Here is a 26,624-nt window from a genome sequence, read left to right as displayed (position 1 = left end):
ATGGGGATAATCCCAGCATACGAGAGTGGACTACATCGAACTGGCAGCAGGTCGGTGATCCCTGGAAGGGTCATTCCAAGAATATCCACGCCATTTCTCTCAACTCTAGCGGTACTCTCCTTGCCTCCGCATCTCATGACAACCATGTCCGCCTCTGGCGACTCTCAGATCGACGAAACATTGCCATATTCAAACACTCTGGGGAGGTGAACTGTGTCACGTTCTCTGCGAATGGCAAGCACGTCCTCAGTGGAGGTTTGGATAGAAAGATCTCAGAGTGGCCAATATCTGAGGACGCGGCTTTACTGGATGAGGGGACGCACCAGGTACCTTTGTTTTCGGCTTCCCGCCCATTCATCATCTAAGTGTCTTTTTTCTGCCAAGGCTCAAGGCTACTCTGATTTCAAGGCATGTTCCCGCCTTTGACTCTGATAACACAATGTGAACAAGATTTGTACAGGTCCTCGCCATGAAGTCGGCAGTCAGCAACGCGTGTATAGTTGGGGACTTGCCGGCCGCTGAACTGGCGCTAAATATAGATATTGACGCTGGCACCAACGATCACACCACCTATGCCAATCGCGCATTTGTTATGGCGCGAAACAGCAACTGGAACCAAGCGCTTCAAGATGCAGTTCAGGTGAGACTGACTGACCCATCATAACCTCCTTACAAAAATTTAACTTTGATGATGGCACAGTCCGTCAGCATTAAGCCATCGTTGGCAGGTCATATTTCCCAGGGCATTGCCCTCTGCGGAAAAAAGCAGGTTCTTGCCGCAAGGATTTCATTTGACCTCGCATCTCTGTTCACGAACGGAGATTCAAAGACCGATCACTTCCTTTTCTTGATCAAGGCAGGTCATATGTTTCTAACGTACTCCGTGCTTCATTGCGGTTTTTAGGCCATTGCGTTGTTCAATGCAGATCACCATCAAGAGGCGATACTGCGCATCGGAGAGCTAGCCGCGTGTCCCGATGTCGATCCTGTTGCTTGTCGTGTCGTGGAAGTGAGTACCATGTGTTCGATCACACCAAGTCCGTGTGCTGTCATTGATTTCTTTTGCCCCTTCGTACACCAGGCCTACCTACGCGTCCGACTGGGAAACATAGCCTTGGATGGCGCGCGCTACAATGAAGCTGTCGAACACTTCACCGCCGCTGTGAATGCTAGCACTTTCTTTTACAAATCGCCGATTCATTTGATATACGACGAATATGTCGCGGTACGCTGATGTGACGCCACCGAAAATTCTTTCGTGCTCAACGGCGTGTTTTCTGCAGCTCTTTGGTTGGGACCTCAAGTCCTTGTGGCACACCGCGAACCAACAACATTGTTATGCACTCTTTCGAGCAGGTAGCTTAAGAGCAGCCATCGAATCTTATCAGTCCATCATGGATAAGACTGATGATGATATGAAGGCCAGCTTTCGTGCCGGGTTCACTGGTAAGTATTGTCTCCCTGCCTCTGCGTGTATATCATCAACTGCACTTCACTCAGCTCTCGAGTAAGATCGAAATGCAATCTACGCTTCCCATGGAGATGGTACGCTCGCAGCGAGCGGTTAATCATAGTTTGAAACACAAAGATCCTCGAGTACTTTTAATTTGTACCTTTGCTGTGCACTGCCGCAGTGCACAGCGGCATGTCGTTTTATCCATTTCTTCAGCCCATCAAATCTTCCTGTCAGATAATAACTCCATATCGGAATTGTTGAAACATTTCAAGCATGAAGGCCACTCGAAAGAGATCAACCGCATAGATATCACTGCAGACAGCGAGCTACTAGTAGCGAGCGGGGCTGGAGATACAGCGCAGATATGGGACCTGAGTACCGGCAAATTTGTGGCTGGACCATTCGAGACCGTTGATTGTGTGGGCACAGCTCAATTCTCATGAGACTCAAAGAATGCCGCAGAGGCCTTCGAAACACAGAAATCGAATATGAGAGCAGGGGAATCCGGTGGAAGACTCAGACAACTTGCAGTCATAAATGTGCCGGTGTTCGGGACAAACACAAATAAAAACATTATGTACATCAACAAAAGTGACATTATCATGTAATAGCATACCATGACGTAGAATCAGTAAAATAGGTACCAGATAGTACATACTAGTGCCAGGTTTGCACACACCCTTAAATGTTGATGCTTGCGACTGCTTGCATTGATGTTTGATGGCAGGTTGACACAGTATGTATGCTAATTTACGTGATGTATGCAATTTCACGCCTTGTATGTGAGGTCCATCATTAAAGCTAGAGAGTCATGCATGTACCATAGCATACTGGGGCTTGTTATTATTTCACACTCGAAAACAAGAAATAGAAAAGGGCATTTGATTTGATTTACGACTCCGAGTATACATATTTGGGACAAAGCGACTACAAGCAAGTACTAAATAGTACCACCTACAGGCAAACTCATCATGTCACCCTCAGTGAGCATGAATTCAACAGACATCGAATATTGAGATCGAACAACGAATCGATGCTAGATTATGCACCAGCACAACACGCATTAGAATCTAAATGTATTCCTCAGTTTTCAAACTACATACCTGCGTGTATGCAGTCATCAACTGTGCTTCAAGCTTCAAGCCTTGACTGCCTCTGCCCTGCAAACTAGCGTAAATGAGGGAATGGCAACAGTATGTATTAAAATACTTCCCAATTGTTGGAAATAGCCTTTGCACCATCGTGTCACCGAGTATATGACAGAGCAAAGTCAATAACCTTACAATAGCAATCCAAACAATGTGAATCTCTGACTTACCCACTCGCATCGTTTTACCAACTTGATGGGCAGTCGGGATGGGCACAGTAGGAGAACGACTCAGGCAGTCAGGGTGAAGGGTATAGTGGGGTCACGGGTGTGAGCAAAGTCTGAGCGACGCGTCGCGTCGATATTCATATTCACGAGGATCGGAGTTCAAACTGAGTTTCAACCACATGTCACATGATGTCTGCGTCATTCTAAGCGTTTTGTCCTTAGTGTGCCAAACGAGTTGTAAGTACGTCTCAGTGATAAAAGCAGAGCACAACCTACGATGAGAGTAATAACTTGAAGGTTCCATCAGCATCACAGAATGCTCTGTGACTCACATGTCCCGCTCAACCTTGGTGTGCTGTGTGACTGACCTTAACATTGTCCACTTCTTTGGCACAGTGTCACGAATTCCAAATACAAACCATTATTCTTTCTTGAACACTCGTAAGACACCCGTTAAGCGCCCGTCACAAGCGCCTGTCATTAGCGCTCAGTCAGCGTCTATACCTATAACCTTCACAAACCCTAACCCGAACTTCTCTATTCCATTAGCGTCCACTACTTCTATCTCTGACGTTCCTGATTTTGACTTCCTTACTCAAGCGATTAAGTCACGTGATTCCAGAACCTTCGAGAACCCTTGCACAGCCATTACACGTTCTATGACATCATAGGTAGTTATATTTAGAACATCGTACGATTCCTTTTTCTATTTAATGATTGGCTAGTTAGTTCAGATTCAGATTCAGTCTCCGCTTCTGTTAAGACCGTACTCAAGTAGTATCGGATCCGAAGGGCTTCGGCCTCAGCTCGTGCGCTGTGCCCCTTTCCCGAGTCTTGCCCCTTATTTCAGAGAGCTAAAGTATCGCGTATATAGAGTAACGGCCAATCCGGATCGGATCCGGACTAGAAACTAACGGGTGAGGACTGTCCGAAGACAGAGGCGGATATGTAGACTATAGGAATCTATCCTAAGTCTCGGAGTTGACAAGAGTAGCGTACTCAAGTCCGGATGGATAACGGAGGGACTCAGAGTCCAGACGGAATGAGTGCAATCTAAGATGATATTCGAACTGATCTACTACAGCGCATATACAAAGGTTTATATACTACGGATAGCTAACGGAATGATCAATAAGCAAAGGTGCGAGGCTATGTACGAAAGTATAAGCAAAGTCTAAGTGGAGCGTATTGGTAAGTTGGATGGATCACGAATCATGAACCGGGAATGAAGTACAAGTAAAAGCGGATTCGTAAGTGTAGCGGATCAGTAAGCATAGCGGATCAGTAAGCAAAGCGGAAGTAAAGGATAACCGGTATACCGGTGTACAGGAATACCGAAAGGAGATGAACGATAGTTAGAGTTATATGAACAGGAAATGAAATAAGAATCAAAGCGGATCTGTGGACCGGACGACGGATATGTTCATTGGATCTGGATCGGATCTGAGATCCAGATCATCGGATCTGTAACCGGATATATGGTATATGACAGTATCCCCCCCTTAGGGCCGATCCCTAGAGGCACAAGAATCAGCGATCCGGAACGGATGGTATGAGTGCGAGACAATGGAGAAGCTGATGGGAGAAGTTGCTGAGTTCGGATTCTGACAGATATACGGATGCCAAAGCGTCGCAGGGTGTTCCTTCCTTTCCCTACTTTTTCACTACCACTAGCTTATCTCAACCATGACTGATAATGGATCCGGCTCTAAGAAGACCGCTAAGCAGACTCTGGCGGATATCCAGGCCGCGCTGGCTGCTGCTGAGGCCGAGGTTCAGAAGGAGGAAGAAGCTGAAAAGCTGAAGCAACAAGCGGAAGAGGCGGAACGGAAGCGCTTGGCAGGGATTAAGAAGATTGAACGGGCTGAGGCCCGAAGGGAAGCGGAGGAGGCTAGGCGCAGGGCTATAGTGGCGGAAATGGTGAGTTATGACTTGTTCTATCGGATCCGTCCCTTATCGGATCCGTAGTCTCGCGCCATCTCAGCGGATAAGGATGGGGCTTGTACCCGCTGCGCTAAGAAGGGCCGAGCCTGTCTGTGGTCCGATGCGGATAGCAATTCCTTGGTAAGTCATCCTTGAATCTTCGGATCCGTGACTCTTAACATTCGGATAGATCAAGGCTTGTAACGCGTGCCGGAAGGACAAGGCTCCTTGTCCCGGACGACCTGGAACCGTTACGGATTCCAAGTCTAAGAAGAGGCAGCGCGCTGCTGAGAACCCATCTCCGAGAGGCAAGGGTAAGAAGCGCCAGCAGAGTCCGACTCCGGATCCGGATATGAAGACGGTAGTAGCGGATGAGGTGGAAGTGGAGTATGATGATCAGGCCTGGGTCGCGGCCGCTAATAGCATTGTAGCGGAACTGGCTCGGACCAACAGATTGCTCCAGCAGAGCATCGGAGCGGCGGAAGGGAGTAGGACTGCTATAGAGCGGATGAATACTAACTTGGAGGCGTTTTTGGAGCAGCAGAGGGAGTTCCAGACCATCCTTCTTGAGGGGATCCGGAATGGAATCCGGATTACCGAGGCGGCTCGTTCTGAGGCCACTGACAAGGACGTTGATGAATCCGGATCCGGATCGGGTGGGGACATGGAGATGGATGGCTGAGGATTTTCGGATCTGCCTTCTCTGCTACTAATGTACTTGTATATCCGCTTTGTATATTCATTGTATAGCAATAGGACCGGGTTTGTCTGGATATGCAGTGTGGAAATCCGAGACTAGATCGGACGCGTTTCCGAGTTCCGTGGCTAGTAGCCATGAAGTCTCTTCGTCTGTTCCTTCGTATCCGGACCATCGGATGAGGTATAAGAGTTGGCATTGTCTTCTACGACGGTCCAGCTTAGAGTCTAGGATTTCGGATATCTCATATTCTGGTTCTCCGTCGACTTCGACCGGAGGTGGAGGAGGCTGGATCCGATTGGGAATTGTGTTCAGAACGGATGGTTCTAGCTGTGAGACATGGAAGATGGGGTGGACGGATTTCATGGATTCGGGAAGTCGGATGGTAAAGGAATGGGTACCCGGACGGGATATGACTTCAAACGGACCTAGATTCTTTTCCGAGAGTTTCTTAGATGGACGAGTGGACCGGAAGTACTTAGCCTTGACAAAGACTTGGTCTCCGATATTGATATCCGGAGCAGGTTTCCGTTTAGCGTCCGCAGGTCCTTGATATCTTTCTTGGGCGTGAGCCATTTCTTCTCTAAGGAATTGGTGAAGGTCGTCGAGGTCTATAGCATAGTCGCGAGCGCGGATGGAGGATAGATCGCGTTCCGGATGGACGGATATGTTCGGATGATAACCCTTATTAGCAAAGAAAGGCGATACTCCGGTAGTAGCACTTGGAGCGTTATTGTAGGCAAATTCTGCTAAGGGAAGTAGTTCCGACCAGTTGTCCTGTTGATAATTGCAATATATCCGAAGGTATTGTTCCAGGGTTTGGTTGGCACGCTCGGTTTGTCCATCCCCTTCCGGATGATATCTGGATGTGAAGTGGAGGACCATATCCAATGCTTTTCCTAAGGATCGGAAGAAGTGGGATACAAACTCTGTACCGCGATCCGAGGTGACATGGGACGGAACTCCGTGCTTGGAAAACACATGAAGTAGGAATAGACGAGCGAGATCCGGAGAGGTAATGGTATCGTGAGTCGGAACAAATATTGCTTGTTTGGATAAACGATCTATGATAACGAGGATGGCTGTAAAGCCTGACGAGTCCGGAAGTTGCTCTATGAAATCCATGGATATGGAATTCCAAGGCTTTTCCGGTATGGGTAGTTGCTTGAGCAATCCGTAGGGTTTATGTCTCGGAACCTTGGCTCGGGCGCAGGTAGTGCAGGACCGGACGTAGTCCTTAACATAGGTGCGTATACCCGGCCATGTATACTCGCGTCGGATGAGGTCTAGGGTTCGGTTTTGACCAAAATGTCCGGATAAGGGGTGATCATGAGTATTACGGAGGACGCGAAGTCGAAGGTTATCGGATTCTGGGACATATATACGGTTGTCGCAACGGAGGAAACCCCTATCGTCCACTGTCCATCTCGGATCTGAAGGTACCGGAAGATGGTTGGTTGCAATAGGGTCATTAGGAAGTGCGGTCAGGATGTCTTTCCGAAGGTCATCAATATCCATTAGAACAGCTGCTCTAAGAACCGGAGTTGCTAAGGTTGAGGCTCGTAGGGACGAAGCTAACTGTTCGGACGTGAATACTGGACGGAAGTTATGAGGGTTAACTCGAGCGTAGTCCTTATCCCCCTCTTTGGGATAGATCCGGAGGATCGGACGATAGAGAAGCGGATCGGAGATCGACACCGGATGGTCGAAGGTATATACTGAACTGGACCGATCCTTCTAACTTGCAGGCCCGGCAAAAGGCAACTGCATTGATTAGGGATATATTAGGAACAGTGTTATCAGCGGAGGGTACGGATGTAGTTGGAGGAGGTATGGTTTCCGTCGGAGGAGGGATATCCGAGGACGGAAGTGACGTCGGAGGGGTCGATGGCATTCCATGAGATGTCGTCCGGAATTCGATGCTGCCCAAAACCCAGTCAATCAACGGATTGTGTCGGGTGAGCCAGCTATATCCAAGAACGATAAAACAAGATGAATCCAAAGGGGTAACGTAGAACGTATCAGAGGTGACTACACCGGACGGAAAGCGGACGGACAAATCTATAGCTTCGGAAATAGTATTATTACAAGTACCATCAAACAAGCGGAGCGGAATCGTAGGTATCGGATATGTAGGGATTTTGTGTTTTCGGATGAACGCAGTATCTATGAAACAATGAGAAGAACCACAATCAACAAGAGCTGGAAATTCGGATACGGATGGAAGTAACGGAAGTGAAACATATGGACAGAGGGAAGTCGGATCCGAGAGCGCGACAGCGTTGAGTCTTAACTCCTTTGTGCAGGCAGAGTCAACGCGACCCTCTTCCTGCACGGAGCTAGGAGAGTCGCGGACTATTTTTTTGTCTCAGTAGAGACATCCGGTTTGACTTCCGGAGCGACTACTGCAGCGCGGCCTTTGGCAGCACGCGAAGTAGACTTGGTGCATTCCCGAGCAGTATGACCGGGTCCACCACAGAATAAGCAGAGTTTCTTGTCCATCCTTCTCTGCCGCTCTTCGGACGTTAACTTTCCGTCCTTACCCAGCTTGGAAGTAAGATCTGGAACCTTAGGAGCGGACGAGTTCGAGGACGCGGATGGCTTTGTAGACTTCTGATCATTGGAGTTTCCGGATTTGTGATTTCCGGATCCGGACGTATTGGAGTTCGTCCGGTCAGAAGCAGATTGCTTAGGGGTAGTGGATGAAGTGGGTTTAGCTTCTCGAGAGATCTCTCCCTTCCGTTCCCAGTATCGGGCGTCGATAGTCTGAGCGAGGACTTTGTATTCGGAAAGAGTAGAGGGTTTACCCATGCGACTGATTTCATCCTTGATACGGGCCGGGAGTCCGTTGTAGAATTGGCGTCGTAAGGCTCCGTCGCCCCAGCCACGAACCTGTGAAGCAAGACGCTGGAATTCCACAACGTACTTGTTGATGCGCTGTCCATCGCGCATGTGGAGCTGTTCGAGCTGCATTTCTGCATCACCGGATGGGTCATGAGGCCCGAAGTTGGCTTGGAGTTCAAGCATGAACACGGAATAGTCATCCATCCAATCCGGATGGTCGTCCGAATCATCGGACAGGAGATCCGGTTCAAACCATTCAAGGGCCATACCCTTAAGGTAGGATTGGGCGAAGTTGACTTTAGCCCTTCCGGTACGGAAAGCCTTAGGCTTGCTCTGGAAGTTAAGCTCACACTGGACAAAGAACGCACGGAGCTTCCGTGGTTCGGATCCGTCGAAGGTATCCGGTTCTCGGACCTTGACTCTAGAATCTTCGGATGCGGGCGCGCGACGATTATTGCGAGCAAGGTTATCGATGGCTTCTGAGAGTCGAAGCATAACGCGGTCTTGTGGGTTTAGACCGTCATTTTCATCATCCTCAACATCCGGATCATCATCCGGATCACCACCGTCATCATCGGGTGGATTACCAGGGAAATCATCATCACCATCATCGGGATCATCATCGTCCGGAGGTCCTACGGCAGGAGTGCGTGTTGGGGTTTCCGGGGTGTCGACGATTAAGGAGTTCGGATATGGTTTGAGCGGTTCCGTGGGCGCTAACACGGCGCTGAGAGAAACTGGTGAAGGTGTTGACTATAGGTGTCGGATCACGACGGAGGGAGGTTAGTCCGACCGCGTGCAGAGTTGTTTGTGTCTTGGTAGGAGGCATGATAGATGTTAAGTAACTCGGAAAGGTATGAGTTCGAATATACTGTTAAGACCGTACTCAAGTAGTATCGGATCCGAAGGGCTTCGGCCTCAGCTCGTGCGCTGTGCCCCTTTCCCGAGTCTTGCCCCTTATTTCAGAGAGCTAAAGTATCGCGTATATAGAGTAACGGCCAATCCGGATCGGATCCGGACTAGAAACTAACGGGTGAGGACTGTCCGAAGACAGAGGCGGATATGTAGACTATAGGAATCTATCCTAAGTCTCGGAGTTGACAAGAGTAGCGTACTCAAGTCCGGATGGATAACGGAGGGACTCAGAGTCCAGACGGAATGAGTGCAATCTAAGATGATATTCGAACTGATCTACTACAGCGCATATACAAAGGTTTATATACTACGGATAGCTAACGGAATGATCAATAAGCAAAGGTGCGAGGCTATGTACGAAAGTATAAGCAAAGTCTAAGTGGAGCGTATTGGTAAGTTGGATGGATCACGAATCATGAACCGGGAATGAAGTACAAGTAAAAGCGGATTCGTAAGTGTAGCGGATCAGTAAGCATAGCGGATCAGTAAGCAAAGCGGAAGTAAAGGATAACCGGTATACCGGTGTACAGGAATACCGAAAGGAGATGAACGATAGTTAGAGTTATATGAACAGGAAATGAAATAAGAATCAAAGCGGATCTGTGGACCGGACGACGGATATGTTCATTGGATCTGGATCGGATCTGAGATCCAGATCATCGGATCTGTAACCGGATATATGGTATATGACAGCTTCAATATATGTATATAGGTAGTTCATTGTAGTCAGTAGTTCTTCAGTTCAAACCTCTTTTGTATTAGCTTACTGCTAGCAATCCTAAGACGTCCCTGCTATCCTTTTTCTTCTTGTTGTGATACCTTTGTTTGAGTCCTAGTCTCTGCCCCTGCGTTAATTCGTTATAAGGGTTGTGACATTAGGTTTGAACTATAGGGGACTCCGACTCCACGCATTACCGCTTGCATACCTTTTCTCTTTGATCTGAGCATCTTGCGATTATCCGCGATCCTCAATCAAACAGAACCGTTACACGTTTTACATTGCCCGGCTTAACAGCTGCGACCTTTGATTCTATCACTCTCCCCTTTGCTCATTTGAGCGCATTCATACCTATCCGTTTTCGTAGTTAGTAGTCCTATACCAGGCCCTGCCTTACATTGCAGCTGCCAGTATACGGAGGTGTTCACGACATTAGGCGTGTCACTACAACTTTGAGTGCTGGCCCAAGACCCTGCCTGCTCAACGTTACTATAATTTCCTTTTACCTATCACCTTTCTTCGTACAATACGTAGGCTACTCTACCCGAGTATTTAGAGGAATTTCCTAGTCCAGACTCGGTCGCTTGTAAGCTTCGGCTGGAAGAGCACCTTGGCGTTCTAGTTTTCCCACTTGGCGAGTATAGTTGTTACGTACACATCTTTTTTAGTCAGTATCTAGGGAAGAGTCAGTTGGGTTTTACCAGGACCCTTTGACCCTGAAGTACGAGGTAGATCCGATCAGATATCGGGGACCGCTTCAGTTTTCCAGATTACGTATCTCTTTTTCATCTTCCCTTTTCACCATCTTTCCCTTCCGGAAGAGCCGTTACGACTAGCTCTTCACAGACATCAGTAAATCGGGTTCCAGAAAACAACTGGTACTATGTCTGAACCAACCGCACCAAGAATGCCGAGTAGCAGCGAAGAGTTTGTACAATATGTACAAGAGCAGATCGCCGCAAACAATGCACTGTGGCAAAATCAAGTCACGGCTTTGCAAAATAAGAATGACGAGCTACAAACCAAGAACGAAGATCTAGCTCTACGGATTCAAATGCAACAAGCCGAGATCGACAAACTCACCGCTTCCCCATCCCTCGGATCATCCGCCGCCTCTACCACAGCCTCAATCAAAATGGCTAAACCCACAGAATTCACAGGTGATAAAGATTCCATCGATGCCAAGATGTGGGCAACACAAATAGCGCTCTATATGACGCAATGGCCCAGCATCACAGAAAGGCAAAGAATTTCGATCATGCTTTCGTTCATGAAAGGATCTGCTGCTAAATGGGCGCAGTCCTACATTGAAGAACATGCTACTGGAACTCTCACTATGAAGAAGTTGGATGAAGACTTCACCGCCATGTGGGCACAAGAAGACCTTGAAGGCAAGGCAGTTCGGGAATTGGATTCCTTAAGACAAGGATCCTCTACCGTCCCAGAGTATACAGCTACTTTCAAACAAAAAGCTGCACACACCAGATTCTCCGACTATGACTTACGACAGAAGTATAGAGCAGGACTGCAAGACCGTGTCAAATTGCAACTCGCTCATCTCGCCTACAAGGACAAAGATAACATGCAGAAATTGATAGAGCATGCAATCCAAATAGGACGAAACTTCGAGGAGTTAGATGCGGAGAAGAAGAAGACTTCTTTCTGGACCCCTAACAGGGCCGCGAGAAACTTCGAACCAAGGGCTGGTCCCAGAGACAGTAACGCCATGGACGTCGACGCCAACAAGCAGAGAGGAGCTCCCAAACCTCAAGGAAAGACTGGTTCTTTCAACTGCTACCGTTGTGGCGAAGAAGGACATATGGCAAGAAACTGCAAAGGCGCTCCGAAAGCGCAAGTGAAGGCTACTGAAGTGCCAAAGGAAGACTCGATGCCTCAATGGTTTAAAGACTATGTCAAAGCCAAAGGAGATAAGGGTTTTTAGAGAGGTCTGAGTTAGAGTCTGCGGACTTGGACCCGAACAATCGTTTCTCCATCTTATCTACGTTCTCGGATGTAACAGAAGTATATTTGCGATCGAAATCAGAGCATTTTTACATTCCGATTACCTTGAAAGGAAAGAATCGACAAGCAGACGTGAAAGCACTTGTGGACTGCGGTGCATCAACATTATTTATCAACGAGAAGTTTGTGAAAAAGAATGATGTAATATGCCGTAAATTATTAAGGCCTATTCCGGTAAAGAACATAGATGGTTCTTTAAATGCCGCAGGATCAATGACTCATTTCGCTGAACTAAGTCTAAAGATCGGTGATCATGTAGAAGACAAAGCAGCCTTCATGATTACAGACTTAGGAAACGATGATGTTATTATCGGCATCGACTGGTTAAGATATCATAATCCAGAAATAGACTGGAATGCAGGACAGTTTTCACTATCTAGGTGCCCGCTTAAATGTATTACAAAAAAAGAACAAAGACAAAAAAATAGAGAAAACACAAAAACACAAAAACAAACGGATGGGATTCCAGATCTAATTCCCACAGAAGAGGATGACGATGAAAACATGGAGATGAAGAAGGCGACCTGTGAAGAGGTAGAAGACGAGGATAGTCCTGAAAGATGGATTAGATACAAAGCCTCGGTTGCCACGGAACAAAAGGTAGCAGAAGAAGCTACGAAGAAGAAGAAGTCTGTTGAAGAGATGGTTCCAGACTGGCTTCACGATTACCTGGGAGTGTTCTCAGAAGAAGAGTCCAAACGATTCCCTGAAAGAAAGAAATGGGATCATGCTGTGGATCTTAAGGATGACAATGATCTTCCTCCGAACGCGAAACCTTACCCCTTATCACCGAAAGAAATGGACACTTTGAAAGATTGGTTAAAAGCCGAGACTGCACTAGGACGTATTAGAGACTCACAATCTCCAGTTGCAGCACCTTTCTTCTTTGTGGCCAAAAAAGATGGCAAACTAAGACCTGTTATGGACTATAGAAGGCTTAATGAGAAGACGGTTAAAAATGCGTATCCGCTACCGAGATCTCAAGACCTGATTGATGCCCTTACTGGTGCCACGATGTACTCCAAGATGGATGTACGATGGGGGTATAATAATATTCGGATGAAAGAAGGAGACGAATGGAAGGCAGCTTTCAAAACGCCCTTTGGTCACCACGAACCAACCGTAATGTATTTTGGGTTGACGAACTCTCCAGCAACTTTCCAGACCATGATGAATGAGATATTCAGAGATTTAATAGATGGCAAAACAGTGGTCGTTTATATTGATGACATCTTGGTCTTTACGAATGGAAGTAGAGAGCAACACCAGAAAGTCGTGCGAGAAGTACTCAAATGATTGAAAGAGAACGACCTGTTCTTGAAGCCTGAGAAATGTAGCTTCGAACAGTCTAAAGTCGAATTCCTTGGGTTGATTGTGGAGAAAGGCAGTGTGTCTATGGACCCCGTCAAGGTAGAAGGAGTATTGAAATGGCCTGTTCCCAAATGCGTAAAAGAAATACAAGCATTCATGGGTTTTGCCAACTTCTATCGAAGATTTATACTTGGGTTCTCAGATATCGCCAGACCAATGAATGATTTGCTGAGAAAAGATGCCAAATGGGATTGGACAGAGAGACAGCAAAACGCCTTTGATGAGTTAAAGAAGCGTTTTACAGAAGCTCCCGTCCTAGTAATGCCAGATGTTGAGAAAAAGATGAAAATAGAAACCGATGCTTCCGACTATGCAACAGGAGCAGTTTTATCTCAACTGATGGAAGATGACCTATGGCACCCAGTGGCTTATTACTCAAAGTCAATGAACGATGCAGAAAGAAATTATGACATCCATGACAAAGAGTTGTTAGCAATCATTCGTGCGTTGGAAGAGTGGAGGCACTATGTGCAGGGAAAACCCCAACATGTGGAGATCTGGACAGATCATAAGAATCTCGAGTACTTTATGACGAGTCAGAAGTTGACAAGAAGGCAAGCCAGATGGAGTTTGTTCCTGGCGGAGTATGAATTTACGCTCCAACATAAGCCTGGTGTAGTCAATGACAAAGCCGACCGTCTATCTCGGAGAGAAGACCACAGAGGGGGGGTAGAAAACGATAATTCTGATCGCATTTTGTTGAAACCGGAATTTTTCAAAATCAATGCTGCTAAACGAGGCCAAATTCTCATAGAAGGAGAAAGCTCGCTCATGAAAAAGATAAGAAAGAGCACAGAAAGAGAGCCCGAAGTAATGAAAGCGCTAGAGACGCTAAAAGCAGCACCGGTACAATTGCGCAGAGGAATCGAAGAGTGGAATGTTGAAGACGGATTGGTGTTGTTCCGAGGATTGGTATACGTTCCAAATGATAAAGAGATCCGCCGAGAGATATTGGAGTTATTTCACGACTCTCCACCGGCTGGACATCCTGGACGTGCCAAAACCTTAGAATTGATTTCCAGAAATTATTGGTGGCCTTCAATGACGAAGTATGTCCATGATTATGTAGATGGTTGCGATCGATGCAAACAAACGAAAGTGTTCCCCAGTAGACCAACGGGACCTTTACAGCCAAATGAAGTCCCAGAAGGACCTTGGCAAACGATCTCATGCGACCTGATAGTGGACTTGCCGAAGAGTGAAGGATGTGACAGTATATTCGTTGTCGTTGATCGATTTTCGAAACAATCACATTTCATCCCCACCACCAAAGACGTAGACTCGAAAGGAATTGCCGAGCTATTTCTAAAAAATGTATGGAAACATCACGGTACACCAAAGAAAGTGATTTCAGATAGAGGAACACAGTTTATCTCAAAGTTGATGGGACAAGTATCGAAAAGATTAGGAACGAAATGGTCTGCGTCGACCTCCTATCATCCCAGAACAGACGGACAAACAGAACGCGTAAACCAAGAAGTTGAACAGTACTTGCGCATGTTTACCTCGTATAGACAAAATGATTGGGTATCTTGGCTGCCAATAGCAGAGTTTTCACATAACAATGCAGTCACAGTAACCGGTCATAGTCCGTTCAAAGTCCTCTATGGATATAATCCTGAATTCACAATATCTCCAAACTCTACATCCCTTATTCCCGCCGCAGATGAGAGAGCAGATCAGATGAAAGAAGCAAGAGATGATGCGGAAAATACTCTGAAGATGGTTAACGAACGCATGAAACGTTTCTATGACCGAGGAGTTAAAGACGCACCACAGTATCAGAAGGGAGACAAGGTCTGGCTAGACGCAAAGAATATCAAACAACGTCGTCCAAGTCAAAAGTTGTCAGATCGTCGTCTTGGGCCCTTTGAAATACTAGAGAAGACTGGCGAAGTGAACTATAAATTGAAATTGCCAGAGAGCTACAAGATTCACCCGGTTTTCCATGTGGAATTGCTTACGCCATATTATGCATCTCAAATGATCCCTCACGCCCAACCTACCCGACCACCTCCAGACATTGTCGATGAACAAGAAGAATTTGTCGTAGAAGAAATACTAGATAGCCGACAATTCCGAGGAAAAGTGCAGTACCGAGTAAAATGGGAAGGATATCCGATAGAAGAGTCAACATGGGAGCCAGAAGAAAACGTTAAGAACTCCCCGATTCTTATTGCAGAATTCCATAAGAAGAATCCCACGGCTGCTAAATCCAAACGAATTCTTGGATCTATTCTAGATACGGATGCTTTCAAACAATGGAGAGAGAAGAATATCCGACCATCTTACATTCGCGATGACGCTCATCCTAGAGAGGGGGTAATGTCACGAATTCCAAATACAAACCATTATTCTTTCTTGAACACTCGTAAGACACCCGTTAAGCGCCCGTCACAAGCGCCTGTCATTAGCGCTCAGTCAGCGTCTATACCTATAACCTTCACAAACCCTAACCCGAACTTCTCTATTCCATTAGCGTCCACTACTTCTATCTCTGACGTTCCTGATTTTGACTTCCTTACTCAAGCGATTAAGTCACGTGATTCCAGAACCTTCGAGAACCCTTGCACAGCCATTACACATTCTATGACATCATAGGTAGTTATATTTAGAACATCGTACGATTCCTTTTTCTATTTAATGATTGGCTAGTTAGTTCAGATTCAGATTCAGTCTCCGCTTCAATATATGTATATAGGTAGTTCATTGTAGTCAGTAGTTCTTCAGTTCAAACCTCTTTTGTATTAGCTTACTGCTAGCAATCCTAAGACGTCCCTGCTATCCTTTTTCTTCTTGTTGTGATACCTTTGTTTGAGTCCTAGTCTCTGCCCCTGCGTTAATTCGTTATAAGGGTTGTGACACACAGGGATTCTGTGATGAAAAGGCGTAGCCCAAGGGCTAGCGGGCCTTCAATTTGGTTATGATGCGCGCCACCGAGAGTCTCGTTCCTTGTTTTCGACCTTGTCTATCTTACCATCACAGTTCTGTAATAACAATATTATCCTATTCTCCTCCTCGGATCTTTATCTGAGCCCCAACAGCAGACTTAGGGTGTTGCTGACATTAGGTCGAAAACAATCTCTTCACGCCCAAAACCATTATTCCACTCTACCCCTATCATGTCTTCAAACAATAACTCACTCAATGTTGATGAAAATATGTCTTCCCCTAATGGCGCTGATGGAAACACCCTTCTTCAACTCCTTGCACAGTTGGTGCAAGGGCAGCAAGACTTTGGCCAGGTTGTCGCACAAGTTCTAGCTCACCCTGTGTCACGAGTTCCAAATACAAACCATTATTCTTTCTTGAACACTCGTAAAACACCCGTTAAGCGCCTGTTGTTAGCGCTCAGTCAGCGTCTGTACCTATAACTTTCACAAACCCTAACCCGAACTTCTCTATTCTGTTAGCGCCTACTACTTTTATCTCCGACATCCCTGATTTCGACTTCCTTACTCAAGCAATCAAGTCACGTGACTCTAGAACCTTCGAGAACCCTTGCACAGCCATCACATGTTCCATGACATCATAGTGTAGTTATATTTAAATCATCGTACGATTCTCTTTTCTATTTAATGATTGGCTAGTTAGTTCAGACTCAGATTCATTCTCCGTTTCAATATATGTATATAGGTAGCTCGTTGTAGTCAGTAGTTCTTCAGTTCAAACCTCTTTTGTATTAGCTTACTGCTAGCAATCCTAAGACGTCCCTGCTATCCTTTCCTCTTTGTTGCGATATCCTTGTTTGAGTCCTAGTCTCTGCCCCTGCGTTAATTCGTTATAAGGGTTGTGACACCCTGCTCCAGTACCACAAACTCCAACTGCGCCGACTATCCCTAAAGCATCAATTGCTGAACCAGATGCTTATGACGGGAAGTATGAGACGTTCGACGCATTCATGAGTCAACTTTTTCTATTGTTTTCTGGCAAGCCGTCGGTCTATGCTAATGACCAAATGAAAATCATTACGACCTTGTCCTTTATGAAGAAAGGTTTCGCGGGTACGTGGGCGACCAATATCATGAAGCAGCTGAGGGAAGGCACTCTTGTCTTTGCGAGTTGGGCAGAGTTCGAGAGGAAGTTGAGAGGTGTATTCGATGATCTGAATAAGAAATGGCTCGCGCAGGTTAAGCTTCACGCGCTGAAGAAAACTTCCAAACAATCCGCTGATGAATATTTCGCCGAGTTTGATCAACTCGCAACAGTCGCAGGCTTCAACGACGAAGCCTTGCTTGATATACTCCATCAAAACCTTGACAAGCCCACATTTGATGCAATTGTGGCTGCTCCGCAGGTTGATAGAGAGTTGATGGCATGGAAGGACTATGCGAAGAAGTATGATAGGAATAAGAGAGTGAATGAAAGGAGTGATGGAGGAGAATTTGCGAGTGGAAGGAGGTTTGGTGAAGGAAGAGGAGGACCGGGTTGGTTTCGGCCACAAGGAGGTATAGGACGAGGATCTCCCCATACAGGTACCACTGGAACGAGTGGCACCACTACGGACACTGGGAGTCACGTGGGCACAGGCACCGGGGGCACCAACACGGCGGGGGGCTGGCACACTTTTCCTGGACGAGGGGAGCCCATGGATCTTGACCGACAGCGTGGACGAGCTACCTCTACCCAGCTCAAATGCTACAACTGTGGAGAGACGGGGCACATTGCTCATGGTTGTCCTAAGCCACGAGGATGGAATACAATGAGGGCAGTTTTCAAGGGATTGACTGAAGAACAAAAGGGAGAAGTAGCGGAGATCTTTAATTTACGAGAGAAGTCTGGAGAGAAGCAAGAGGATTTTTGAAGATGCCGAGAGAGAAGGGTGCCAACTCACCGGCGGATTGTACGATAAGTGCTGAATCAGTCAATGAAACTTGTGATTTGGACTCCCAAGCACCCACTTCTATAGATCAACCAAAGAGTAAACTACAAAAGAAAAATCAGCGGAGAAAGGAGCGAAAACAGAATGATAAAAAAGAGGAAGCTAGTAAAAGACAGCTGGAGGATGACGAGAAGGTGAAAAAGGGTTCCTTGCTATGGACCATGGAGATGCTTCGTTCTGATGATGAAAAGGCGTTGAAGACGTTACGTCATTGGACCAATCGTCAGCGCATCTCAGAGGTTGATATTGACCTCCTACTCCAGCTTCAACAGCTCACACCAATTCAACAAAAGGAGGTTCTCCGAGAGTTAAAACGTCCAAAAACCTGGATCCAGTCAAAGTGAAGGGTGTACAGGAATGGCCTCGACCTACTATGAAACGCGAACTCCAGCAATTTTTAGGATTTGCCAACTACTATCGCCGTTTCATTCAAGGTTTCGCTCATATCGCTCATCCTCTTCACCGCTTAACTGGTAATGAACAATGGCATTGGGGAATAGACGAAGAAAAGGCATTCCAAGGCCTGAAAACTGCTATCACCACGGCACCCGTACTTATCCTACCCAAAGACGATGCCCCATTTCGTGTCGAAGCTGATAGTTCCGACTATGCTACAGGAGCAGTACTCTCCCAACTCCAATCCGATAATCATTGGCACCCTGTCGCATTCCTTTCGCGTGCACTATCTGATGTCGAGCGCAATTATGACATCCATGACAAGGAACTGCTCGCTATTATGCGGGCTCTTGCTGAATGGCGACATTATTTGATGGGTGCGCAACAAACCATCGAAATTGTCACTGACCACAAGAATTTGGAGTATTTTACTTTGGCAAAGAAACTAAACCGTCGTCAAGCACATTGGGCCTTGGAACTCGCAGAGTATGACTTCCGACTTACCCATAAGCCGGGAAAATCCCATGGGAAGCCTGATGCCCTCTCGAGACGAGCAGACCATGGATGGGGGGAGGAAGATAACGAAGATCGAGTTTTATTGAAAGAGGAATGGTTCCGAGCAGTAACAATGGAGATAGAGATGGAGGGTGATGAAATCTTGTCGAAGATTCGCACATCGAAGAGGGTTGAGAGGTTTGTAAGAGAAGCAATAAAAAAGGTGAGAGAGGCTGGAAGGAACAGAACGGATTGAGGTTGTGGAAGAATCATATTTATGTGCCGAATGAACAATCCCTCCAAGATCAGATCATCCACTTTCACCATGACCTGCCTGTATCCGGTCATCCAGGGCGCTACAAAACGGCAGAGTTAATCTTGCAGACATATTGGTGGCCACAAATTCATGCGGATGTAACTGTTAAGACCGTACTCAAGTAGTATCGGATCCGAAGGGCTTCGGCCTCAGCTCGTGCGCTGTGCCCCTTTCCCGAGTCTTGCCCCTTATTTCAGAGAGCTAAAGTATCGCGTCTAGTGAAACGGATAAGTATTGCAATGGATCCGTTAAGACTTCCGGATATCGAACGTATAGAGTAACGGCCAATCCGGATCGGATCCGGACTAGAAACTAACGGGTGAGGACTGTCCGAAGACAGAGGCGGATATGTAGACTATAGGAATCTATCCTAAGTCTCGGAGTAGACAAGAGTAGCGTACTCAAGTCCGGATGGATAACAGAGGGACTCAGAGTCCAGACGGAATGAGTGCAATCTAAGATGATATTCGAACTGATCTACTACAGCGCATATACAAAGGTTTATATACTACGGATAGCTAACGGAATGATCAATAAGCAAAGGTGCGAGGCTATGTACGAAAGTATAAGCAAAGTCTAAGTGGAGCGTATTGGTAAGTTGGATGGATCACGAATCATGAACCGGGAATGAAGTACAAGTGAAAGCGGATTCGTAAGTGTAGCGGATCAGTAAGCATAGCGGATCAGTAAGCAAAGCGGAAGTAAAGGATAACCGGTATACCGGTGTACAGGAATACCGAAAGGAGATGAACGATAGTTAGAGTTATATGAACAGGAAATGAAATAAGAATCAAAGCGGATCTGTGGACCGGACGATGGATATGTTCATCGGATCTGGATCGGATCTGTAACCGGATATATGGTATATGACAGTAACGCGTTATGTGAGTGGCTGCGAGAAATGTCAACGTACTAAGACCTTTCCCGCAAAGCCATTCGGATTACTCGCACCTAATCCAGTGCCAGAGCATAACTGGCAGTTCGTATCAGTGGATCTCATAACTCAACTTCCCCAAAGCAAGGGAAATGACGCCATCCTCGTTGTTGTGGACCGACTGTCCAAGATGATACGTCTCGCGCCGACAAATGGAGAGTTGACTTCTGAAGGTCTTGCACGTTTGTACCGAGACCGGGTATGGCAGGATTTCGGTGTTCTTGAACGCGTCATCAGCGATCGCGGCTCTCAGTTCGTGTCTAGCTTTATGCACGACCTCAATCAGTTGCTCGGGATCCAAACCAATCTATCCACAGCATATCATCCACAAACAGATGGTCAGACCGAACGGATAAACCAAGAAATCGAGCAATATCTTCGTTTATTCACCAATTACCGTCAGAATGACTGGGCAGAGTGGTTACCCCTCGCCCAATTTAACTATAATGACAAAGTGCAAACCTCCACTGGATATTCCCCCTTCTTCCTAAACTACGGTCATCATCCTCGCAAAGGAATTGAACCCCGCTCTAGTGTGAGGGCGGAAAGCGCGGACGTCTTTGCTTCGCGAATGCATCATCTTGCGCAGGAAGCCACTTGTTACAGTCAAGTACGCCCCTATTCATTTTCCTCTTCTTACATCACTGTATTACATCACGATCGCATCTTGCCGTTGCTAGGTGATCTATTCTTGTTATCTCTGACTCGTCTTATCTCTGACTCGTCCTATCTCTGACTCGTCTTATCTCTGACTCATCATATGACCCCATCGTACCGACCCTAAAGTCGTTACCATTCACTATATAAACTCGTCCTGTACTATGTAGTTCTTTACTTTAATCTTACTAGGTTTTACCTGGAACTTCCTTCGCTTAATACCTCCAATCTTAAGTCGTATTGAACGTGATTCAAGTCGAGGACACTCTCCTAGACTTGTCTTAGTGAAACCACTGAACTTCGGTATACACCGAAGTCTTGAAATGACCTTGGCCGATTACTCTTATCGAGTAGCCATACGTCAGAACCCACCTAGTTCGTAACACCACTAGCACCTTGACAAAAGCAGCGAATGACATGAAATGTTATTATGATGAACACCGTCGTGAGGCTCCTGAATATCAGCCAGGAGATTTAGTTTACTTGGAGGCCACCAACCTTAAATCTGACCGCCCTTCGAAGAAGCTCGATGATCGTCGTTTTGGTCCTTTCAAAATCATTCAGAAGGTTGGAGAGCGAGCCTACAAACTGGATTTACCTCGCACTTGGAAGCGGATCCATCCAGTGTTCCACACTGTTCTTCTTCGTCCCTACACACCACCAACTTCCCCATTGCAACAATCACCGCCGCCGCCACCACCAGTAGATCTCGGAGGAACCCCAGAATATGAAGTTGAGAATATATTGGATAGTCGAGAGAGACGTGGAAGAAGAGAATATTTGGTAAAATGGAGAGGACAACCAAGAGAAGAGAACACTTGGGAGCCGGAGCAAAATTTGAAGAATGAGTACGGAACCAATGAGGCGTTCAAAACTTTCCTGGCACGTGAACGAGAACGCCTCAAAATTCATATACCACCTCGGGGAGAATGGAGATATGCGATGCCGAATCGAGGAGTGTACGATTGGAGGATAGGGACATTTAGAGAGATCGTCGATGAGGACATCGACCTTGGGAGAGGGTAATGTGATGAAAAGGCGTAGCCCAAGGGCTAGCGGGCCTTCAATTTGGTTATGACGCGCGCCACCGAGAGTCTCGTTCCTTGTTTTCGACCTTGTCTATCTTACCATCGCAGTTCTGTAATAACAATATTATCCTATTCTCCTCCTCGGATCTTTATCTGAGCCCCAACAGCAGACTTAGGGTGTTGCTGACAGATTCACGCAAATAGGTCCTTCAATGATACTCTGTACGACGTTCAGCCTACTTATGTTTTCATCTGCCTGATTCCAAGGCTCCTACACGACCTGCGAGCTCCTACTATCTGTCGCAGACGCACGCATTGTCTTTCGCAACATATCCGAAGATTCCGAACTCACTGTGCTATCTGACATGCTCGTCTCAAAGCTCGAGACAGCGATCGAAGATGGATGCAAGGGTGTGGGCGAGGTTTTCCTGTGGTGAGTCTGTCCCTCTCAATATTAAGCGGGACTTCACACTGATGCTCAACTAGGGATTGGCACGGGTAGGGAGCTTGCCTGTACTCATTTCGGCTCGTGTATGTTCGTTCTGGCTCGTTCTGGTCTGTTCTGGCTTGTCTGCACTCATTCCAGCTTGTATGTATTCGTTCTGACTTGTCTGCACTTGCTCTGACTTGCATATACTCATTTTAGCTTGCCTGCACTCATTTCGGCTTGTGTATGTTCGTTCTGGCTCGTTCTGGTCTGTTCTGGCTTGTCTGCACTCGCTCTGACTTACTCAGGTTCATTGTAGCTTGCATACACTCATTCCGGCTCTTTTTGGTTCGTTCTGACTTGTCTGCATTTGTTCCGGCTTGTCTGCACTTGCTCATTCACGCTTGTTTGTTGCGCTTGTTTGTTGCACTGGTTCCTTGTGCTCATTTGCACGCACTCGTTTTTGTTTGTACTCATTTGTGCTTGTTCGTCGTGCTTGTTCTGCGTGCTCATTTGCACTTGCAATTGGTAATGTAGATTCGTTTTTTTTCAATGTTTTTGTATCTAATAAGTTTCTTATCTATATATGGTACCTGCGGGTGAACCCGCATGGGTGTGGGTGCGGGTCTGAGTTTGTCATACCCGCTCTGACAGGTACGGGTTCTCGCCAGGTACGGGTGCGGGTATGGCCTCTGATACCCGTGCTAATCCCTATGCTCAACATCCCACAAAGTACTGCTTTTTGTGCCCCCATACACGACCTACATCACTGCATACCCTCGCGCACCCGCACCTCGATGTCCTCAGCTCGCCGCTGCAGCTCACGCTCCAATTCTCACGGTGGCTCAAGGAGAGAAAAGAACTCGTCAAGGCACATACACATGCATGGGACCTACGCTGCAGTACGTCCTTACGTTTCATCGTCTACTTTACATCACTGACACAACACCAGAACTGAATGGCAATGACATACCTGACGAACTCCCTTCCGAACTTATCCCTCCCTCCTCCCAAGATCTCAATACTTCCTAAAGGATATTCTGAAGAACGATACACGTGCCCGATCTCCATCGGGTCTCGACACTCCCGTTTCACGTCTCAAGGAACGCTCTTTCAATTCCACCAGGTGCTGGTGGCCGACAAGATGCCACAGTCTACAAGCACACCAACACAGAGCCTCCTGGCGGGTTCTACCAGCCCCACAGCAAGCACACCGACCGAGTAATAGATGACGCAGGTCTGGGGGCAGAGGATGGGGAGGATGATGATGATGATGACGACGACGACGACGGTTATGCCGAGCTTTGAAAGTAGTCATTTGAAACATATCACTGACACCCTCTGCCCTTGCATGCGGTCAAAAACATTTCACTCCCATTATAAGGTGTATCTCAGGCTGGCAGAGTCATGCAAATGGCTCAAACAATTTCACACTGAATAAATGCACATACAATGTGCGTGCCAGGCTGGCATAGTCATGCAAATACCTAGAATTATTTCACACCGAATTAATGTGCATACAATGTGTGTATCAGGTTGGCATCAAGATAGAATCAGTAAAATTCCATATTTGATTTTGTCACTTTTGTTGATGTAATTACAGATGACCGTCGACCATCAGATCTTGAAGATGCGGCTACAAATGATTGGCTCAAACTGGTTTGGGTTGGATTTTGTGGGAGCTCGATTGACGTCCGAGTCGATGAGTGCTTGAAGTCGTTCGTATATCGCGAAACCTCTGGTATTCGGATCAACCTTTCACACTTACGACCATGTCCGACTGGGCGAAATTGGCGAGCAGTGTTTTCTCCCGAGCGTCCGACGCTTTGACAGAAGCCAAACAACGAGTGTAGGCTATTCGCTCCTTGATTCCTAGCCTTTTACTGATGCAGTACAATCTATACACATACTTCGGCAGTCAAGCCATTTCTCAGGATGATCTAGACCCGCAGAACATTGACTGGTCTAAAGTATCGAGCAATGTTCTCTCCCGTGCGTCTGACGTTCTGACAGAGGCCAAACAGCTCGTGTGTGTTTTCTGCCTCGTAATCACTACACCTTTGCTGACGCGGTCTAACACGCAGCAATCAGGCCGTGTCTCAAAGAGATATAGACCTACAAGACGTTGCCTGGTCCAGATTTCCAGCCAGTGTTATGTATCGCGCGTCCGATGCTCTGACAGATACCAAACAACTGGTGTATGTGATCCGTTCCTTGATTGTTATGCCCTTGTTGATGCGGTTTGGTACGCCGCAGACGATCTAACGGGAATCTAGACATATTTCGCAACCACTGGACCAAATTGGGGGGCAGTATTCCCTCCAGCGGTTTGTTCGCTTTGACAGAGGTCAATAACTGGTGTAGGTGTCATTCAGCTCTTAATCGCGATGCTGTTGGATTGACACATACTTTTCAGCAATCAGGCGTCCATATAAATCAGCTGGAGCCTTGCTACTCATCTCTGTGTTTGAAAATCCTATGATGCTTTTGACATTATTGCAGCTTATGGGAATTATAATATCCTTGTGTTTTTTCCTTGTGCGGTGGATTATCTGGCTTCTTGGCTTCAGGAGTCGAGGAGTCGCAAAAGGTACAAAAGCACAGCGCTTTTCACTTTCTAACTAAACATGCCATACAGATTCGTTTGCATCCCAATATCAGTCCCGTCACCACAGTGGTAATGTGCCACGAAGCTCTGGATTCGCGAAACTCCAATCATATGGGGCCACCATGCCGACGGCCACCTCAACGCTTGTCTCATTGTTGTCGTGCGCTGGAGCTGCCATTGTCTTGGGCCGGGAGTGGGGATGGTGGCTCCAATGAGGTGACTGGCATCGTATTGTATCGAATGCAGTTGAAATGAGACCGTCTTGTTGAGGTATGCCCGTAACTGGTCTCAAAAGAATGACAAAGTTTGTGTTGATTTTGTGAGAACTTGATGGATATCGGTGCCAGTTGCTCGTGACTGATGCATAAAGTACATAGGAGTGCAGGTGTTGGCTAGGGCTGTGGTTTCGATCCTTCATACAGGTCTGCAGCCATATCCCAGGAATGTCTAGGTCTGCCTAACGTGGACCGGTAGAAATTGCCAGGCGCTGCTTTCTTGTATTCTGACAGTCACAGGAGCCAGACGGGTATTTACAGGTGATTCGAATCTTGATTACACTTTTTGTTGATAGGCTTAATTTTCTAAAATTAGGCACTCGTGGTGCTTTGCGTAGCGCAATATTTAATGTTATCGAGGTCTTCATGCACCAGATCGTGCGATTGTTCGGATAAATGCTGCAATGCGCAAGAAAGTCCTCGCTTGCCTGCTACTGGGTATATGCGTGCTATCATAAGCCCCTAAGCCACGTAGCGTTTTATGAAGAAACTGCGCGCGTTATTAAAGTGAGTGAACGCCTACCGATGATAGCTAGCTCAAACTAACCAGTCATTTTGAGGTCCGTTTATCTGTATTTCCATCAGACTCACAACGCCTGCCAGACCGTGCTACTTACGCGATGAACATCCGAACCAGGAAACCAGGAGACTGTGCAGTTGGGTGAGGGATTAAGCTTGCGAGTGACCAGGCCGAAGAGCCAATGATACTACGTATATATATGACCTTTGTCGAGAGAAATTAGTCAGTGACAACGCAGGGTTGGTTCATGTGGAAACGTGATCCATGGGCGCTCGGCGCTTACTATATATCGCTTTATAAACAAATTTGTCCAGTTGGCTTTGTCCATCAAACGTACACGCATACAGCCATATGGCCCAGCAAGTTAATAACTGGTGTAGGTCATTTGTTTCTTCTTCACGACGTTGTTTATAACTAATTAAACACTCTAGCAATCAGGCATCCATATGTCGCGGCTGGAGCTTTGATATGCATCTCTGCCAATCCTGATATCTTACTCACGCCACTACGAATCTGTTTGTATACCTTCGGTTTCAGCGGACATGGCATATAGCGAAAGGTACATTCCAATCAATTAACTACAGGTGTCTCATGACCCTAAACACGAATATGATAGATTCATCATCCAGGGTCGCTGAATATTACAATGACTTGGAAGCGATGAGATTAGCGGGCGATGACTTGTCAGTGGAAGCGCTGAAATTAATCAAGGATGACTTGGAAGTGCTGAGATTAGCGGACGCTGATGACGAGAATAGAGATTTTGAAGTAAGATCGATGCTTGCGCATGGTGTCTCCTGGCTTTCAGCTATTGGAGCTGTGTTT

At 46.7% G+C, this 26,624-nt stretch overlaps 3 protein-coding genes across 3 annotated transcripts; 2 read left to right on the top strand and 1 right to left on the bottom strand.

Moving 5' to 3' along the window:
- Positions 1 to 2,322: 2,322 nt before the first annotated feature.
- DFJ58DRAFT_801785 (uncharacterized protein) lies at positions 2,323 to 2,870 on the bottom strand. Its single transcript, XM_041390904.1, has 2 exons — positions 2,560 to 2,870; positions 2,323 to 2,492 (listed from the first exon to the last, which is right to left on the bottom strand). The coding sequence occupies exons 1-2, from the start codon at positions 2,782 to 2,784 to the stop codon at positions 2,397 to 2,399; spliced, it is 321 nt and encodes a 106-aa protein (XP_041240934.1). The 5' UTR covers positions 2,785 to 2,870; the 3' UTR covers positions 2,323 to 2,396.
- Positions 2,871 to 22,334: 19,464 nt separating this feature from the next.
- Positions 22,335 to 23,704, top strand: DFJ58DRAFT_843894 (uncharacterized protein; the record flags this gene model as incomplete). Its single annotated transcript, XM_041393015.1, has 5 exons — positions 22,335 to 22,402; positions 22,616 to 22,640; positions 22,716 to 22,744; positions 23,051 to 23,298; positions 23,523 to 23,704. 5 exons carry the CDS (start codon positions 22,335 to 22,337, stop codon positions 23,702 to 23,704), a joined length of 552 nt encoding a protein of 183 aa, XP_041240933.1.
- Positions 23,705 to 23,922: 218 nt separating this feature from the next.
- DFJ58DRAFT_514808 (uncharacterized protein) lies at positions 23,923 to 25,394 on the top strand. Its single transcript, XM_041380772.1, has 7 exons — positions 23,923 to 23,952; positions 24,000 to 24,245; positions 24,315 to 24,425; positions 24,481 to 24,594; positions 24,653 to 24,756; positions 24,813 to 24,986; positions 25,035 to 25,394. Exons 2-7 carry the CDS (start codon positions 24,169 to 24,171, stop codon positions 25,217 to 25,219), a joined length of 765 nt encoding a protein of 254 aa, XP_041240932.1. The 5' UTR covers positions 23,923 to 23,952; positions 24,000 to 24,168; the 3' UTR covers positions 25,220 to 25,394.
- Positions 25,395 to 26,624: the final 1,230 nt, after the last annotated feature.

This window comes from Suillus subalutaceus (assembly GCF_016647625.1).
Source record: "Suillus subalutaceus strain FC151 chromosome Unknown DFJ58scaffold_98, whole genome shotgun sequence".
NCBI lineage: Eukaryota > Fungi > Basidiomycota > Agaricomycetes > Boletales > Suillaceae > Suillus > Suillus subalutaceus.
The sequence above is the reverse complement of the archived record's forward strand: the minus strand, read 5'-3'. Positions and strand labels throughout refer to the sequence as shown.

Coding starts and splice junctions, on each gene's coding strand:
- DFJ58DRAFT_514808 (XM_041380772.1), top strand. CDS start 24,169: ATGTCCGACTGGGCGAAATTGGCGAGCAGTGTTTTCTCCCGAGCGTCC. Junction 24,246..24,314: donor ACAGAAGCCAAACAACGAGT/GTAGGCTATTCG, acceptor ATACTTCGGCAG/TCAAGCCATTTCTCAGGATG. Junction 24,595..24,652: donor ACAGATACCAAACAACTGGT/GTATGTGATCCG, acceptor GGTACGCCGCAG/ACGATCTAACGGGAATCTAG.
- DFJ58DRAFT_801785 (XM_041390904.1), bottom strand. CDS start 2,784: ATGCGAGTGGGTAAGTCAGAGATTCACATTGTTTGGATTGCTATTGTA. Junction 2,493..2,559: donor TGATGACTGCATACACGCAG/GTATGTAGTTTG, acceptor TGCATAATCTAG/CATCGATTCGTTGTTCGATC.